Source organism: Channa argus, chromosome 13 (genome assembly GCF_033026475.1).
Source record: "Channa argus isolate prfri chromosome 13, Channa argus male v1.0, whole genome shotgun sequence".
In the NCBI taxonomy this organism is placed as follows: Eukaryota; Metazoa; Chordata; class Actinopteri; order Anabantiformes; family Channidae; genus Channa; species Channa argus.
Genome location: NC_090209.1, coordinates 14,444,970 through 14,462,243, shown reverse-complemented (window position 1 = coordinate 14,462,243; position 17,274 = coordinate 14,444,970). Strand labels below are relative to the sequence as shown.

Below are 17,274 nucleotides of genomic sequence, written 5' to 3'. Positions count from 1 at the left end.
ATTAGAAACATGCTGGCAGACACTGACCTGTCTGTTCAAATGTCTTAAACTGGCTCAAAATGCACAACTTACTACTTTATGCGTAAATGCACGTTATCTGCTATCAGTAATCTCATATTGTGTCCATGCGAGCATGTATGTAAAGAACATGGTATATGTACATGAAATAGGATGACATATTAGTTTTTGTATCAAAAATCCCTTGCTTTTGGTTAATGTTTCCTTTTGGTAAATTTGTACGAAATGTATTTTATCAGATTGTTAACTGATTAATTCTCTTTGTCTCTTTTTCTCTCCACAGACATTTATAGTACTAAATAAAGGGAAGACAATCTTCCGTTTTAGTGCCACACCTGCCTTGTACTTCATAAGTCCTTTTAATCCGGTTAGGCGATTAGCTATTAAAATTTTGATACATTCATATCCTTTGAAATGGTGTCTTAACAGCAGAGACAAAACGGTTTCCTGTTCATGTGTGTTATTCATGATGGTATGTGCTGTCTTTCTGTTCACACTGCTTTTGATGTTTCCTGTGATGAAGTCAGAAGACTATCTTTCAGGGAAGAGCATACAGGGAGCCATGCAGTAGCCATTTTATCATTAAAAGAAAAGGCCGGCACAACTGATGAGTCATCCCTTACAGTAAACCTAGTAGGCCTCTCAATAAGCACATTATGATTTAACACTGGATCCATCACATGGCCAAACTTCTTTGTACAGAGACCTGTGAAATGAAATTGTTTTTGAAAAACAACTGAACAAAGAAACATTTCCATGAAAGTAAAATGAAAAATTTGGACATTATTTATGTCCAAATTTTTCATTTTACTTTACTTGTTCAGTTGTTCAAATTGCAAATAAAGCCTCTTTACTAATGGTGAGAATGGCATTGAAACCTATCCCTAGTTCGGTATTAGCTCAGATGTAGCTCTGACATAGCCTATGTTGTATTTATTATTTTTTTCTATAAGCTACCTACTTGTGTCATCAAAAACATGTTACAATATACAGGAAGACATCAGGGTTTCTAATATAAAAACATTCATCCACATATCCATTATCTGTAACCTTTCAGCGTAAACCTCTCTGCACTGAAAGCCTAAAAATTATTGTGTAGCTTTTGTCATGCCATGTCATGGATTTTCCACTAAATATTTACAATTTAAATATTTAATGGGTGAAATAATGGCCTTTGTGGTAGTGGGTACACATGACCATCTTAAGTTAAGTGCTATGAGTACTGCAGTTTTTATGACATTAACCCTTGACATGTTCAGGGATATAAGGGCACATTGTTGCCAATTTAGTTAAATTATTGCTGTGTTCTGTATTTTCAGTGAGGTTTGATGATTCTTATAATGTTCTTTATTTGCCTCTATGATTCATATTTTCCTTGACCTGCTCCTCACTCTTTTCAGCATGATCATTATGTGTACTATTTTGACCAACTGTATATTCATGACCTTTAGTGATCCTCCTGAGTGGTCAAAACAAGTAGAGTAAGTACACATTTTGTATTTTTACTCAGTTGACTGAATGCATGCTAGGAGCGAACTCCACTTTGAGTCTACTATCCTAATTGAATCAGAAAAATTGATACTCAGCAATCTTTGCAAAACCAAAGCTGCTACTGCTGTTCTGAAGGTGTTTCCAGAATCTCTAAAATACTTTCTAAATAAAAAATGTTTGCTGAATGATAAATAGCATTTTTGATCAATTTCCCAAGTAGTGACTCCTAATGCAGCTGAAATCTACAATTCATTTATACTATTTTGTAAAACACAAAGAAAATATTAGTTTTAATCAAAACGTAATTAATTGAAAGGCGTATGTAATTTTATAGCTAATTTGATAAAAGTTTTGAATTACGATACAATGTGTAAGTGCATTCAGCAACTTAAACAATGATTAGTGAAATCAAATAACAATTCTTTCACCACACGATGGACAGGTGCAGTATGACTGACACATTCCTCACCACCTCCTAAGCTGTATTTTGTGGTTGGCTTGCTAAAGACTGCTGAGTATTTATTTTTGGGTAAATCTTGTACTTTCTGCTACACATGAGCAACCAACTTGAAATAGCTACCAGCTAACTCTCCATAATAATTCATAGTTTCTGTAAAAACATACTTGCATAGTAAAAAACTAATCTAATCTGAGATTTCCAAATTTATCCCGTGCCCTGCACTTAGCTTAGTCATTTCCTGCTTGTTTCAATTGCTAATTAGGGTGCAGAAATTCAAACGAGTGAGCTTTTATCCAGCCCGGTGAACTGATTCTGTCAACGCTTTTGTTTTTCAGGTACACATTCACAGGAATTTATACCTTTGAGTCTCTTGTAAAAATCACCGCACGAGGATTCTGTATAGATGGGTTTACATTCCTAAGAGATCCATGGAACTGGCTGGATTTCATGGTCATTTCGATGGCGTAAGTATTTTTCTTGGGATCAGTCACTGTCAGTGGGTGATGAAATTAAGTCATGTGCAAAAATATTATAGATAATGGGTAAAGAAAGTGAGCTTTTAGTGCTACAGATAATTGTTCATCTCTCTTTCTCTCTTTCTTTTTTCTTCCTTCCTGTCTGATAACCCATCTTCTGTGTTTCCTTCATTGATCTGAGACTTCTCTGGTCTTTCTCTTGGGAGATTGAAGGTTTCCATCTGACACGCTGCAGCCTCCCTGACAACACCAACACCTCATTTGACTTATCCCCCGCTTGCCATCCAACTCTGTCTCTTATTCACCTTTTCTTTCAAAATCTGCCGGAGTCTTCAGCATCCAAATTAAGGCCCAGTATCTCCCCAGTCAACAATATGTCACCTAGTAGTTTACACTGCAGTTTCAGCTGCCTCCAATTGTGCAAATACATACCTCAAATCATCAGCCTCATGTAAATACGGCATCTTCGCAGTTTGCAGAGCAGTCGCATTTCCCGTCTGTGTTTGTAATTTAACTTTTCACCTCATATCTGCATGTAAATAATGAGCTGTTGTAACTGTGGTTTGATCCTGCAGGTATATAACAGAGTTTGTAAACCTAGGCAATGTCTCAGCTCTGCGCACGTTCAGGGTGTTGAGGGCATTGAAAACTATTTCTGTAATTCCAGGTAAGACAGGATGGGGCGGGGGACGGTGGGGCGGGGTCGGTGTTAGGTGTATGTGTCTTTCTTTCCTTTTACCTTCCACCCTTCTCCTCAGTGGACAGGCTCTGTGAGTGGCGTCGTTTCCTCCTGGTTCGATGGTGTTGTGCTCTTGGCGTGTGTGGTTTTTGTCATCGTGTTTGTTCTGTGTGTGATCCTTCCCCTATTTCAGATATATAACAGAGTTTGTGGACCTGGGCAATGTATCTGCGCTGAGAACGTTCAGAGTTCTCCGAGCATTGAAAACTATCTCTGTCATTCCAGGTGAGACTCAGTTTAAACACTAAGGCTGATCCTCTCACCCTTTCCTTTCTACTCACTATTATTATGATTACAGTTATGATTTAAACAACAAAAAAATTGGAGACAACCATTTTTTGATTTATTTTTACTCCAAAATGATCAAAAATGGTACTAATACATTTTTGATAGGCTTTGCAGTCTCCTCTAGGGCCCTCCATAGTGTCTCTTCTGCCTCAGTAGCACTCTCATTATCAGGCTCCTTTCCAAGGCAGCTGTGGTACTCTACTGTATACACCCCCTTTTACAAGTTTCGGAATAGCTGAAGCTGAACTCTTGCCCTAACCCAGCAAATAAAGTTACTGATAGAATATACCTCTTCCTAAGGATAAAAAACTGCCAATTATATTTAATACTGATCAGCAAAGAACAGATAATAGACTGCCTGAATTTGCCAGCAATCCTGGTAGTGATTGAATTGGATTTAGTATCAGATTCCATATTTTTGGGATCAAAAACAAATCTCATATATGTTTATATGAGAAATGGCATAGCTTGAAGAGAGAATGCACCTATTATTAACGTATGAAGACTGCCAAGCCTAGTTTGTGAACATATCTCTTATGCTGCATGATGCTTTTCAGTCACTTGCTTTTATAATAATAGCCTAAAAAGAGCTTGGCTGACAAATGGCATTGACAGTTTGATTTGCCCTCCTTTGTTTTTTAGTTTGTTCTTTTTTTACAACTTTCTTGAATGATATATACCACACTGCAAAACAGACAGTGTGTTCACATTGTAGAGGTTGGGGGGGCAGATGGGATGCTTGAATGAACTATCAATGTATCTACTGATAAAGGACGGTGAACAGATCTTGTTCGTACCCAAAAGAACCAGCAAGGATTGTTTTTTTGTGAAGTGGTCATTCACTGTGAAATCACATTAAGGGTATCCTGTTAAAGTGCTGATTAAAAGGCATCATGATTTGATCTGAGCTGTAAAGTTTATAGTTTGACATTTTTGTAAATATGCCTTTTTACTAAGTGGCAGACAGTTGACTGAGAACACTGATATCCATTTTATGTCTGTATGTTACATATGAAACTGTTGGGGGCAGCTGGTTAGCTTAGCTTGGTTCAAAGACTTTTAATAGGAGCAGTGAGCCATATAATAAGTATATGTATACTATTGTTTTTGGGGTTTTTTTGCTCAGGAAAGTGGATTTGATATTAATACCAATTAATGGGAATTCAAATAAATATACACATAAATAAATACATAAATACCGGAGAGAATATAAAATCACTAGAGTTGTTACTAGACTGTTTATATTTTGGGGTGATGGTGGGGGTTGGTAAAGGTGCCACAAAAGTTGCTTAGTTGCCGGCACTAGTTTCCAGACAACCAGGCGAAACTCTGCTATGTTACTGTAATTCTTGGAGCCAAGAAATCATCCACCTGTAAAAATCTTTAGCTGTGTTACATTTTTATTTTTACACAAATAAATGAAACAGATGTAACATGTTGGTGTCTGTAAATGTGATAGCCAGAGACAGTCTTTGTGCCAAACTAAGCTAACCAGCCTCTTGAACAGACAGTAGAGTGTTTTTTAAAAAAACTTGCTGCCAAAAAACAAAACTGTTAAGCCAACCCTTAACAATAAGTCATCAAGGCCTGCAGGAGCAAGGATGTAGCTTTAATAGTATAGTGCTACTTCTGCTAACACCATTTCATGTACATTGAAGGGCATCATATCATAAGATGGGAGCAAGTGTGAAGGTATCTTAATGTAACACCTTAATGCAATTAATACTTTACATGTAGTGTAAATTTAATATAAAATATATAAATATTAAATATATAAATCAGAAAAGTTGTTAACAGCTCAGGGGCTTTAACTTAAACTGTCTGAATGTGTAAGTCTTAATCTAGGAAACATTTTATAAGAAGATATTGTATGTATAGCTGGCAAAGCCCACTGTGCCAGTATAGACCAAACAGAAAGGGGGTGTGTATCATCCTGCATCCGTGTTTGAGTTCCTTATGGATCCATGTGAACACTGCCAGAGGATGCCTGTCCGGAAGGTAAACTGATTTTGTCTTTAGTGAAACTGTGGATGAGACAGACTGCAGGGTCACAGAGTCACAGAGAGGGGAGTCAGTGCTTTCCTAATGACACCTTATACATGACAGTTCAAGAAAGTGCCCACACTGGCACTGGCATTGAATTGTTCCTGTTCAGCCTTGGAGTTTAAATGACCTGCATGTGGTTTCCAGACCCCCTGCCTGTGCCTGTGTCCCTCTCATGGCCCCCTGTTGTGCTGCTGTGCTCTCTTCCTTATGGACTTCCTCTAACGTTTCCATGGTTTTCCCCCTCTTTTCACTGTGTCCATCTTTGGCAGTGAAATGCTAATTTCTTCTCTTAAAAGCTGCTTTAGAGTTGAATTCTCTATTTTTGTTTGGATACGCCTGAAAAGAGTGGGAAGGCTCCTGAATATTCTGTGTTTGTTTTGTTTCTAGATACAGTATGTTATGTATGTAATCTGTGAGTTTTGTCTAAAGTGTATTACTGCTATATTTAAAATGTATGCATCTGCTCCAGTTTATCTTTATGTCATCCCCTTTATTGGGATTTTCTCTTGCTAAAGCAGTCATTAGAATATCATATATGACTTATATATATGTGCATATATGCACATATATATAGTATATAAGCTAAACTACAGCATATTCTTCTATATAGCAATAGAATTTAATTTAATTTTGTATTAAGGCAGAGTAACTAGCTAATAAATTGTACCATCAAGTAGAATTCTAGTATACTCCAGTAAATTATATCTGGGGCGGCAGCAGCTTCTGCATCACCTGCTTGGTTTGTGTACGTGTGTGCATGGCTGCCCTTCAGGCCTCAAGACCATTGTGGGCGCCCTGATCCAGTCAGTGAAGAAGCTTTCAGATGTGATGATCCTGACCGTCTTCTGCTTGAGCGTCTTTGCCCTCATTGGTCTCCAGCTCTTCATGGGTAACCTGCGCCACAAATGTGTGATCTGGCCAATCAACACCACTGAGACCTACCTTGCCAATGGTAGCAAGGGCTTTGACTGGGATGAGTACATCACTAACGATAGTAAGTAGAGGCAAGACTTCACCAACGGTGAGCTGGCAGCAATATAGGAGTATGAGTCAGCCCATATGCTGGCACGAGAAAACAATATGTCAATTTGGCACAGGATAAACAGGAAGGAATTGGTTTGAAATTAACCATACTCAATAGAAAAAGCATGAGGAATCTGAGGTCAAAAAATTGGTCTGAATGAATTTGAAGACCCTAAAATAAATCTGTGTGGCTGTGACAGAATGTGTCAGAAATGACTCATTATGACTGTTTGTTCTTGACTTCAGCCAATTTCTACTTCCTGCCTGGCCAGTTGGACGCACTTCTCTGTGGGAACAGCTCAGACTCCGGGTGAGTTGTCTTCTCTGCCTTCTGCGAATGCTGCTGGTCCAAGTCCTGCTGTAGCTCTTTTATCTCCCTGTATTCAGATTATATTGTAAGTAAAAAGTGTTGAGTCATTTTTGGGCTGGGTGCCCTGTACTCTCTCCCTGTCTGTTTGTCTGTCTTTCTCCACTCCTCAGCCGCTGCCCAGAGGGCTACACATGCATGAAAGCTGGGAGGAATCCAAACTATGGCTACACCAGCTTTGACAGCTTCGGCTGGGCTTTCCTGGCTCTTTTCCGACTCATGACACAGGACTTCTGGGAAAACCTTTACATGCTGGTAAATCTGATGTGTCAACAAGTTCAGTTTGTTTCAAACCGAAGAGGCTTATATGATACTTTATCAGTCACTTTTACGCAGACCGCTTCACTTACCTGCACGCTTGACTGTGGTATTTTATTTTAAAATGGAAAAAAATCATATTAATCAAACAATGAGGATTTGTGTTCAGGTCAACAGTTGCTTTCATTTATCTTGTAATGAGACTAGAACTTGACTGGAATCCCCACTTTTGTCACAATTCCACTGCATGTCAGGACAAACTCCGAGCTACGAGGTCAAACAAATTTTCTGTAGCCCTCAACAAAAACACTTAGCGATAAGCCACAAATCAGGATAAGTGTATGAAACTATGTATAAAACCAAAAACTGTCAAATGGAAGATTCACCAGGACTCTGTCCAGCCAAACTGAGTAACCGCACAAAAAGGATCTGGGTCAAAGAGGGGACCAGGTGCAGACCTTTATGGTAGAGGACTTTGTTGAGCAACGTTTGAGGATTCTTAGAGCTTGTGAAAAAAGATTGTTTGATCCGATGACCCAAAATAAACTTTGGGCAGAACCTCAAGCTCTATGTCTGATGAACAGGAGCTCCTCATCATCTGGTAACAGGGTCTCATAGGGGGCTTTTCAGCAGCAGGGATAGGAAGACTGTTCAGAGTTCAGAGGATGAATGCAGCTAAATACACAAAGCCTGCTCCACAGTGCATGAGACCTGTGACTGGGGCGATTGTTTACCTTTCACTATCACTGTGATCAAAAACAAATAGATAAGACAAAGCTCGAGTGGCTTCAGGACAAGTCTCTGATGATCCTTGAGCAGCCCAATCTTAAACCTCACAGAACATCTGGAGATGACAGTCACAGATATGTCCTGTCACATCTGATGACAGATGGATCTGTCAGGTAGGCTGAGATGAGTGCTCAAATTCAGGTTTTAGAAGCTTGTAGAGACTGTAGACCCAAAGAAATTCAGATCTCTAGTTAATGTTAATATGTATCACATTTATTTGAAATCCTGAATATGTAAAAGAGAGATATCCTATCTCTCTTTTTGCTCAGATTAATGTCTTCACACAGCTTAACACACAGCATTTACAGAGACCGGTCATTTATTGATTTGAAAACGTCACAGTGGACTATCAAAGTCGAAATGAATAATCAATACATAAAATAAATAGTAACAAAAATAATCATCATTGCTTAGTCAGTATCACAGCCCTGCTGCATTATGAATGCTAAACAGTTCTATATAGAAGATATGTCATCATTTCTTGCACACTGGAGGGCAAATATCAAGTCAAAAAGGACATTACAGCATCTTGGCTATTCACCTGCCGATTTATCGAAACTATGTAATACATTAAGAGAGCAGTGTCTCAGTTTTCTCATTTGTTCTGCTGTGTCCCTGCAGCGCAGGCTCCTCACTTCCCATGATATAGTGTGCAAGGAAAAGTAGGTCAAAATGCATTTCTCATGGCTGTCCCTCGTGTGCAACACAACCTGGGGATCCTGCTGAGATCCTTAATAAGCTCAGGATATAAGATTTTGCTGTGCAGACCAAGAATAGATGGTTGCAGAGCTAATTCTTAGGAAACACCAGTTTCTTCCACATGTTGAGGCCTTTTGTTTAGAAAGATTGAGATTTTTTTGGTTGCTACAGATGCAGTTGTACTTGATTAAGCTTATTTCTAAAAATGCTAAACTAATGAACTAAAATAATGACTTGCGGTTTAAAAGCTATAACCTATTAAGAGTTTGACTATTTGGTAGAAGTCATCTAGGGAAGAAGCATGGCTCAACAGAACCACTTTTATGTTGTCAACAGGTGTTTACAGATCCCAGATTAATTAAGATATTAAATACTGAAGGGTGTACACATACCATGTTCTTTTTAAATCTGCAGTGTCCATGCCAACATGTTGAATTATTACGTTGACCTGAGAGGCCAGTTTGATTACTGAGCAGGCTTAGGGAACTTGTATTGCCGTATTTAGAACTTCTATTTTAACGGGTAGATTGCAAGCTCTGATCCACACTCCAAAGCAGCAGTGGACAGTAATGCTTCGTTTATAGTGCTTGCAGGTCACAGGATGTTTATTAGGAACAGTCTCTGCACTGCCTATTTTACCTGCATATGCCAGCATTCATATGCTTCAGCATGTTTCATGATAACTTACCTTACAACACTGATTTCCATGTTTCAGTGTTAAAATACATATTAAGTGTAGGACTGTAGGACCTTATTATTCAGAGGAAGCCACAGACTTTTGACACTGAGTGCCACAGACCCTGAGTGGATTCTTTCATCCAGAAATGCCCTATCAGGCCAATCTGCCTGTCCTCTTTTCCCCACTCACAGCAGACTTTGTTTATTTCAGATGAATCATTGTGAGCACTGAGGTTAACACTGAGCTTGACAGAAGAGATTCATCAGATGTAATGATGATCTGTGATCCCCCCATCCCCTCTATCCCTAACTTGGCTGTTCTGTCTTTCAACAGACCCTTAGGGCAGCAGGGAAGACCTACATGATCTTCTTTGTGCTGGTGATCTTTGTGGGCTCTTTCTACTTGGTAAATCTGATACTTGCTGTGGTGGCCATGGCTTATGAGGAGCAGAACCAGGCCACTATGGAAGAGGCCCAGCAGAAAGAGGAAGAATTTAAAGCCATGCTTGAGCAGCTCAAGAAACAGCAGGAAGAAGCCCAGGTTAGTCTTCTGCAGGATGGAAACCAAAATATTAGTCATTTTATATAACTGTTTTGATTTATTCACATTATGTTTTTTAGCAGACTGCTGCGATGGCGACCTCGGCGGGCACAGTGTCAGAGGATGCGGTAGAGGATGATGGAGGAGGGCGTCTGTCATGCAGTTCCTCTGAGATGTCAAAGCTCAGCTCCAAGAGTGCCAAAGAGCGCCGGAACCGTAAGAAGAAGTGGCGGCAGAAAGAACAGGAAAAGGAGAAAGGCGACAGTGAGAAGTTTGTCAAGTCAGAGTCAGATGACGGCAGCAAGAGGAGCCGCTTCCGTTTTCCTGATAACCGACTGGGTCGAAAGTCTTCCATCATGAACCAGGTGAGGAAAATAAGGATTCTTTAGTATTTCTTAGTATTATATAGTTTTTCTTTTGTTGTAAATACATTATAAACAAAATATTTTTATTGTGCAAAGAATTGAAAAATTCTTTTTCTTTTCATTGTTCAAGTTCTGAATCCAGTTCAATTGTGGTACTGTAGCATCACAGAAGCAGAAACTATTTTCGTCCTGGATTCTACGCACTTTCCCCCCTCTGTTCAGAACCAGCTGTGTGGTATCTCTCCGAAATCCTGCTTACTTAATGCACTGGAATAGTGCATTATTTATTTTAAATGAGAACTATATTAAATGTTTTAAAATTTTGACCTACAAATAAAGGCTGAAGTTTTAAGATAGACTTTAAAATCTGTTGATTTTAAATACATAATGTTTTGAGATATTGATTGTAGAAGATGAGGAGTGTAATTTACCTGTAATGTAACTGGTTGCGTATACAGTAAAGTTTGAACAACCTACAATTTTTGTATCAACGGCTGCACAAAAGTACAACAGCTGCTTGTTGTGGGTAGTGGCCAGCGATCTAAAAGCAAATGTCCAGACCCTGAATTATTCACGAAAGACATATTGATGTACGCATTTGTGAAAATTCCTCATGTGACACGCATTAGGTACTTTCTTCTTTGCTTTTACCATTTGCAAAGACAGCGACATGTTGTCAGAGATGAGATTTGATGTTCAGATCGATACCAGCTGCAGCTCAGATTAATGTCGTTGTGACTAATGTTGCTCTCTGCCCTGTGTGTGACCTTGGCAGTGTAGGATATCACTGACCTAACTATGTGATTCCCTCTTGTTGACTACGTCATATGATTGCTGCAGTAGTGTATGGCTCCTGAGGGAAAAGCAACCTGCTTGTATCAAATGTCTCACAGATATTGTCTTTCATCCTGACCACTGTAACTGATGACAAACAGCTTAAAGAAGATGATGCCATTGTAATTCAGAAATTTCTTGGGCTACATCCATCTTACAATGTCTCCTCTCCTCCAGTCCCTCCTCAGTATACCGGGCTCACCTTTCCTGTCCCGCCACAACAGTAAGAGCAGCATCTTCAGTTTCAAGGGCCGCAGTAAGGACGTGGGCTCTGAGAATGAGTTTGCAGATGACGAGCACAGCACAGTCGAGGAGTGTGAGGAGCGGCGGGGCTCCCTTTTTAGCCCGTACAGACGGAGCAGCTATAGTGGCTTCCACGGGAAGAGGAACAGCACGGTGGACTGCAACGGTGTGGTGTCGCTCATTGGCCCTGGGCCCGGTGGACGGCTTCTGCCTGAGGTGAAAATAGATAAGGCAGATTCTGACGACAGTGTAAGGAAGTCAATGAATAGACCTATCTAGGCATGGCCCCCTCTCGTCCGTTCCCTCTTTCTGGCTTTCTATCCTCTATTCTGTCATCTTTGGAAGTTCGTATGTATCTCTTGGCTAAGCGCTCGCGCCTCCCCTCCCCCAGCCCCTGCAGAGTATGCTGCCCTCCAACAGTAGGCAAAGGATGGAGAAATAGCCAACCCTTAGTTTCATAGGATAGTGGAACTGGGTCTATCAGTGACTTCCAGGCAATTTTGTGGTTTAACTTAAACAATAAATGTCAATGTTTTGCATATGTTTATATCAAATTTATTTGCATATGCATATGACTCACACTAGATAACCACTAATCAAACAGACATAATTTTATAACTCTACTGCTTTTCTATTTGACCAGTAGATTTTAGTAAATAGCTTGAACCCATGTTTAAGATATAAAACACAATTTTTGTTAGCAAACGGCATGAAATGATGAGTTAACATGCTCCAGTGTGTTGATGTGTTCCTCCTCCAGGCATCCAAGTCTTCTGCTATTCTGTGTGGGTAGATCTACAGTAGGAGGTGGAGGAAACAGAGGGGACCAGCACTGTAGAGACATTTTTATCTGCTTCCCTAATACACCCTTACTATCCCAAAGCAGATATATAAGTAACACATACCATAATATCCAGCTTTAGTGACATACTTTAAGTAACAAAGGAGGGCTGCTGTCCTTGTCTGTCTTTACCTTTCTCTGTTTTCCAAACTCTCCCTGGTCAACATTAGTGAATTAGTTGTGTCAGTTTTTACCTAGCATGGTAGATTTAGATCTCAAATTAGAACAAGCATGACTTAGACAATTGGAACTTTGGCTACGGTGTCTGTAATTTCCTCTCCCTCTCTTTGACTTGGAGCATGCTCATGCATGACAACTGGATGGACCTGAACTACCTGCCTCCATATGATCTCTTTACAATGCTCTTGACTTGATGGTTGCAATATAAGTTGTATGGTTTCAAAGTAGAATGATACTATAATGTCAATTTGCAAGTAACATTATAATGGCCAGATTTGGGAGACATTTTGTAAAATAACCTAATGATTATATTGCAATGGCAGCAAAGCCTCAGTTATTGCATGACAGGACTGAAAATGCATTCATGCAGAAGCAGTTCTCCTTGCACAATAGCTCATAATCCATTTATTATTTAATTGGATGAGCTAATTACATTGAAACACAATTAGGTCAAGTAGCCCTGGACCACAGCTCCCACTTTGGCTGAGACCTGCATGCATTTACAGCATACACACATCTCTCCTAAAACCACCATTGAGATAGAGAAGAATGAAACATGGCCTGCCCCTCTCCAAAATCTGATGCTCTACCTCTTACTCCTGCCAATGCTGTTGTGCACTTCCCTCCGCCGGCCACCGGTGGTGATGTGGGATGGTGTTCATGTCCTCTCCATGGGTGCTTGATTCTTCCTCTCCTCCTGACAGCCGACTACTGAGGTTGAGGTGAAGAAGAAGCTGTCGGGCTCCCTGATGGTGTCTGTGGACCAGCTCAATACCTCCTTTGGGCGGAAAGAGCGGGCCAACAGTGTCATGAGCGTCATTACCAACACACTAGTGGAGGGTACTGCCAATTTAACCCAGCTATTTAACCTGCTCTCTCATTATTCTTTAACTAGGGCTGCTCTCATTCGTTGATTAGTTTGACATGAATTTCCTGCTTATCTGCTTTGCATATCCAACAGTACCAGATACATACAATGCATTCAATTTTTCTATCATTTGATACCATTGCATGCGGTATGCTTAAGCATGCCAATATGTTTGTTTTTGATTTGTGATCAACGCTATGTCTTCAGAACTGGAGGAGTCCCAGCGCAAGTGTCCACCATGCTGGTATAAGTTTTCTAACACATTCCTGATATGGGAGTGCAGCCCCATCTGGATTAGGATCAAGGAGATTGTGAACCTGATAGTCATGGACCCTTTTGTGGACTTAGCCATCACCATCTGCATCGTCCTCAACACTCTCTTCATGGCCATGGAGCACTACCCCATGACCACCGACTTTGAGGACATGCTGTCTGTCGGGAATCTGGTGAGTGCCAGTCTTTTTGTTCTTTTATTTTTATCCTAATCCCCTGTGAAGGTTCTCCTCAGCTTTGTCTCTGCAGTGCACAGAGGGATGTTATTTTTGGGACTGTAATTGGCAGCTCTTTCTCAACCCCCCTGCTGCGTTCTTGTATTTCTCACACACGTACATGCCCGCACCTTTTTTTCTCCTTTTACCACTCTTTCTCTTTACCTTCTCTGATCGAGTGGAGCTGATCTTTGGCTCAGTGGGACCAGCCAATGGTGGGATGTCTGCATTAATATTTCATGGAGCCTGATCGATGAGCTGCTCTAAAATGAGAGTACTGCATTTAAATGTGGAAAAGCCTTAATTTACAGTTGACATGGCACAGAAATGTGTTATTTGCCAGTTTTTCACTATGATAATTTAGCAGAAAAGGCTCATGGGTGGTACGGTGAACATTTCTAGGTGACCTTGATACAGAATGAGTCACACACATATCATATACACTCAAAGACACACACATGCACACCCACACTGTGACCTGCCCAGTCTTGCCTCTTCTTTGAAACATGTTGTTGATCTTTGTGTTCGATTTTGTTTCCAACCTGCCAGGTTTTCACTGGGATATTTGCAGGGGAGATGCTTTTCAAGCTGGTGGCGATGGATCCGTACTACTACTTCCAGGAAGCCTGGAACTGTTTTGATGGTTTCATTGTGACACTGAGTTTGGTGGAGCTGGCTCTGGCGGATGTAGAGGGCCTGTCTGTGCTGCGGTCATTCCGTTTGGTAAGTGTTCACTTTAGCTCCTCTCTTAACAAAAGCAAGACAGATAGCTTGTGTTGTTAGTGTCGTGAATGCGGAGTAAACAAATTTTGAAGCTGAAAATATAAATGTTTACCGATAACATACGTACATTCATTCAGTTTTTACCCCACTGAAAGAGTTAACAAAGCAAGAAATTACATAACTAAATCATACCTACTCTTTCCCATTACTTTACTTCAGCTGAGAGTTTTTAAGCTGGCCAAGTCATGGCCCACCCTCAACATGCTGATCAAGATCATTGGTAACTCAGTGGGTGCTCTGGGGAACCTGACTCTGGTGCTGGCCATCATCGTCTTCATCTTCGCTGTAGTCGGCATGCAGTTGTTTGGCAAGAGCTACAAAGACTGTGTGTGTAAGATTGCTACTGACTGTGAGCTGCCCCGCTGGCACATGAATGACTTCTTCCATTCCTTCCTGATTGTATTCCGGGTGCTGTGTGGTGAGTGGATTGAGACCATGTGGGACTGCATGGAGGTGGCAGGCCAAGCCATGTGTCTCGTTGTCTTCATGATGGTCATGGTCATCGGTAATCTGGTGGTGAGTGTCCACACTGCAAGGGTGTCCAGGATGTGTCAGAGAAACTGTTGACTCGGAAAGTCAGTTTTGAAGAATTACAATGTGGTTAATATTGACATCATTTACTGATTTCTTATTCTGTGTCCAAAGGTGTTGAACCTGTTTCTTGCCTTGCTGCTGAGCTCATTCAGTGCTGACAACTTGGCTGCTACAGATGACGATGGTGAGCCCAACAACCTGCAGATTTCAGTGATGCGAATCAAGAAAGGCATTGCGTGGATAAAAGCCAAAATGCGGATACTTGTGGCCAGTCTGATGAGGAAACCACCTATGGAGGATGAGCAGAAGCCTTTGGATGACATGTATGACAAGAAGCTGAACTGCATTGCTAATCACACTGGGGTGGACATAAACCGTGATCTGGACTATGCAAAAAATGGTAACGGTACCACCAGCGGTATCGGCAGCAGTGTGGGCAAATATATGATCGATGAGGACCACATGTCATTTATCCACAACCCTAATCTGACCGTCTGCGTGCCCATTGCTGTGGGAGAGTCAGACTTTGAGAACCTTAACACAGAGGACTTCAGCAGCGAGTCGGACAATGAGAATAGCAAAGAGGTCAGTGAAAGGAGTACATTGATGTTAATAATATGTACCACAAAGTATTTAGGCTAGAAATGACAAAAAAACAACTGGAATCTAGATAACAGAATCTACATAACAATCTTACATAACAATAACATATTTTCCACAATCATTTTCTAAATGTCCACAGATGTCTGTCCAAGATGCCATTTGCTGTTGTTTATGTTACTCCACATTGTGCCAGTTCCACTCTCAGTACATTAATACCATGGGTGAAGCTGGCTACCGTGCACAGCTCAGACACTAACTAACTAAATAACTCCATTACACAATAGAGTAAACCAGAGTGGTTGGAGCATGTGGCCATTGAGGATGAAATGGATATCTGCTGACCTATGTCTTTTGACGAAATGCATTTAGAAAACTCCCAGGGCAGATGGTCTGCCATTTGATCTTCCATTTCAGTGGGTATGATTTGTGATGTCCATGATTGATATGGTGTCCTTCTCAATATGAAAAAAACATACTTGAGATGTTTTTTTCCATTTGGAGGTTGAGCCAACACAATTTGGAAAAAACATTATATTCTGATATTCTTCTGACAAGATCCAGCAAGTTTCATGAGCGATTCTTAGCAGAGCAATATAAACTGAATGATCCTTAATTGCTGTGTTTGTCTGTATGTTTTTTGTCTGTGGATTCATACGTGCATGTTTGTTTGTGTATGTGCTCACACATCTGCTTCCCTGCAGCTGGATGACACCAGTTCATCAGAAGGCAGCACCATCGACATCAAGCCAGATGTTGAAGAGGTGGTGGTGGTGGAGACAGTGGAGGAATATATGGAACCAGAGCCGTGTTGGACAGATGGTGAGAGCACTATCTTCACTGCACAACATCCAGACCCCCTGTGCTCAGCAGGGTGAAAGACCGTACTTTCATCAAATACATAATTGCAGCTACTTATTTATTTTTGAAGTCAGTTTGTGAATTAAGTAATGGAAATTGTGAACACTAAATATAAAAAAATCAGGATTTGAGGGAAGCTTGGTTATAGCTACTATCACACATTCAAAAACAAGTGGGAATAGTTTAAAAAAGGAACCGAATCAAACACCGGACTGAAATCTGCTATTGATACCTTCATCTATCCCTTTGTATCAAGTTTAATCTCTGCTATGTGTCTTCAGCTTGTGTGGCCAAGTATAAGTGCTGCGATGTTGACATCACTATGGGATGGGGGAAGAGTTGGTGGTTCCTGAGAAAAACCTGCTACCTGATTGTGGAGCATAACTGGTTTGAGACCCTCATCATCTTCATGATCCTCCTTAGCAGTGGTGCCCTGGTAAGGAGGCTTGTATTTTCTTTGCATCTTTTGCAATTACAAAAACAGACTTTACAGCCATATAATAAAATAAGCAGAGAGTAATAAAAAAAAAAAAAAAAAAATATATATATATATATATATATATATATATATATATATATATATATATACACACACACACACACACACACACACACACACTCACACAGTATATTGACCAGGGCAAACTGTAATGAATAAAGGTTGCTTCGTAAAAACAAAGGTGCTTTATAGAGATCAAGGTGTTTGTCTATGGCAATGAGGAGGTAAAACAGCCTGCTGCTCAGTGGTGGAGTCAGTTTGGCTGTTCAGTCTCAGAACTACTTGGGTGGGAGGGGGGACTGTGA

General features: G+C 40.5%; 1 protein-coding gene across 15 annotated transcripts in view; it reads left to right on the top strand.

The window, feature by feature from the left end:
* scn8aa (sodium channel, voltage gated, type VIII, alpha subunit a) overlaps nt 1-17,274 on the top strand; it is a 41,949-nt gene that overhangs the window by 8,596 nt on the left and 16,079 nt on the right. For 5 of the 15 annotated variants that reach the window (XM_067526638.1, XM_067526628.1, XM_067526630.1 and 2 more), the window contains exons 3-19: nt 302-420; nt 1,410-1,499; nt 2,305-2,433; nt 3,318-3,409; nt 6,291-6,512; nt 6,788-6,851; nt 7,022-7,163; nt 9,667-9,873; nt 9,954-10,238; nt 11,250-11,564; nt 13,041-13,176; nt 13,412-13,650; nt 14,242-14,415; nt 14,635-14,991; nt 15,121-15,594; nt 16,314-16,431; nt 16,752-16,906. In XM_067526638.1, coding sequence (XP_067382739.1) covers nt 302-420; nt 1,410-1,499; nt 2,305-2,433; nt 3,318-3,409; nt 6,291-6,512; nt 6,788-6,851; nt 7,022-7,163; nt 9,667-9,873; nt 9,954-10,238; nt 11,250-11,564; nt 13,041-13,176; nt 13,412-13,650; nt 14,242-14,415; nt 14,635-14,991; nt 15,121-15,594; nt 16,314-16,431; nt 16,752-16,906 — 3,318 coding nt within the window. Of the gene's footprint in view, nt 1-301; nt 421-1,409; nt 1,500-2,304; nt 2,434-3,020; nt 3,113-3,317; nt 3,410-6,290; nt 6,513-6,787; nt 6,852-7,021; nt 7,164-9,666; nt 9,874-9,953; nt 10,239-11,249; nt 11,565-13,040; nt 13,177-13,411; nt 13,651-14,241; nt 14,416-14,634; nt 14,992-15,120; nt 15,595-16,313; nt 16,432-16,751; nt 16,907-17,274 lie in introns of those variants that run through there. The other 10 variants (XM_067526639.1, XM_067526636.1, XM_067526640.1 and 7 more) reach the window with 8 other exon arrangements.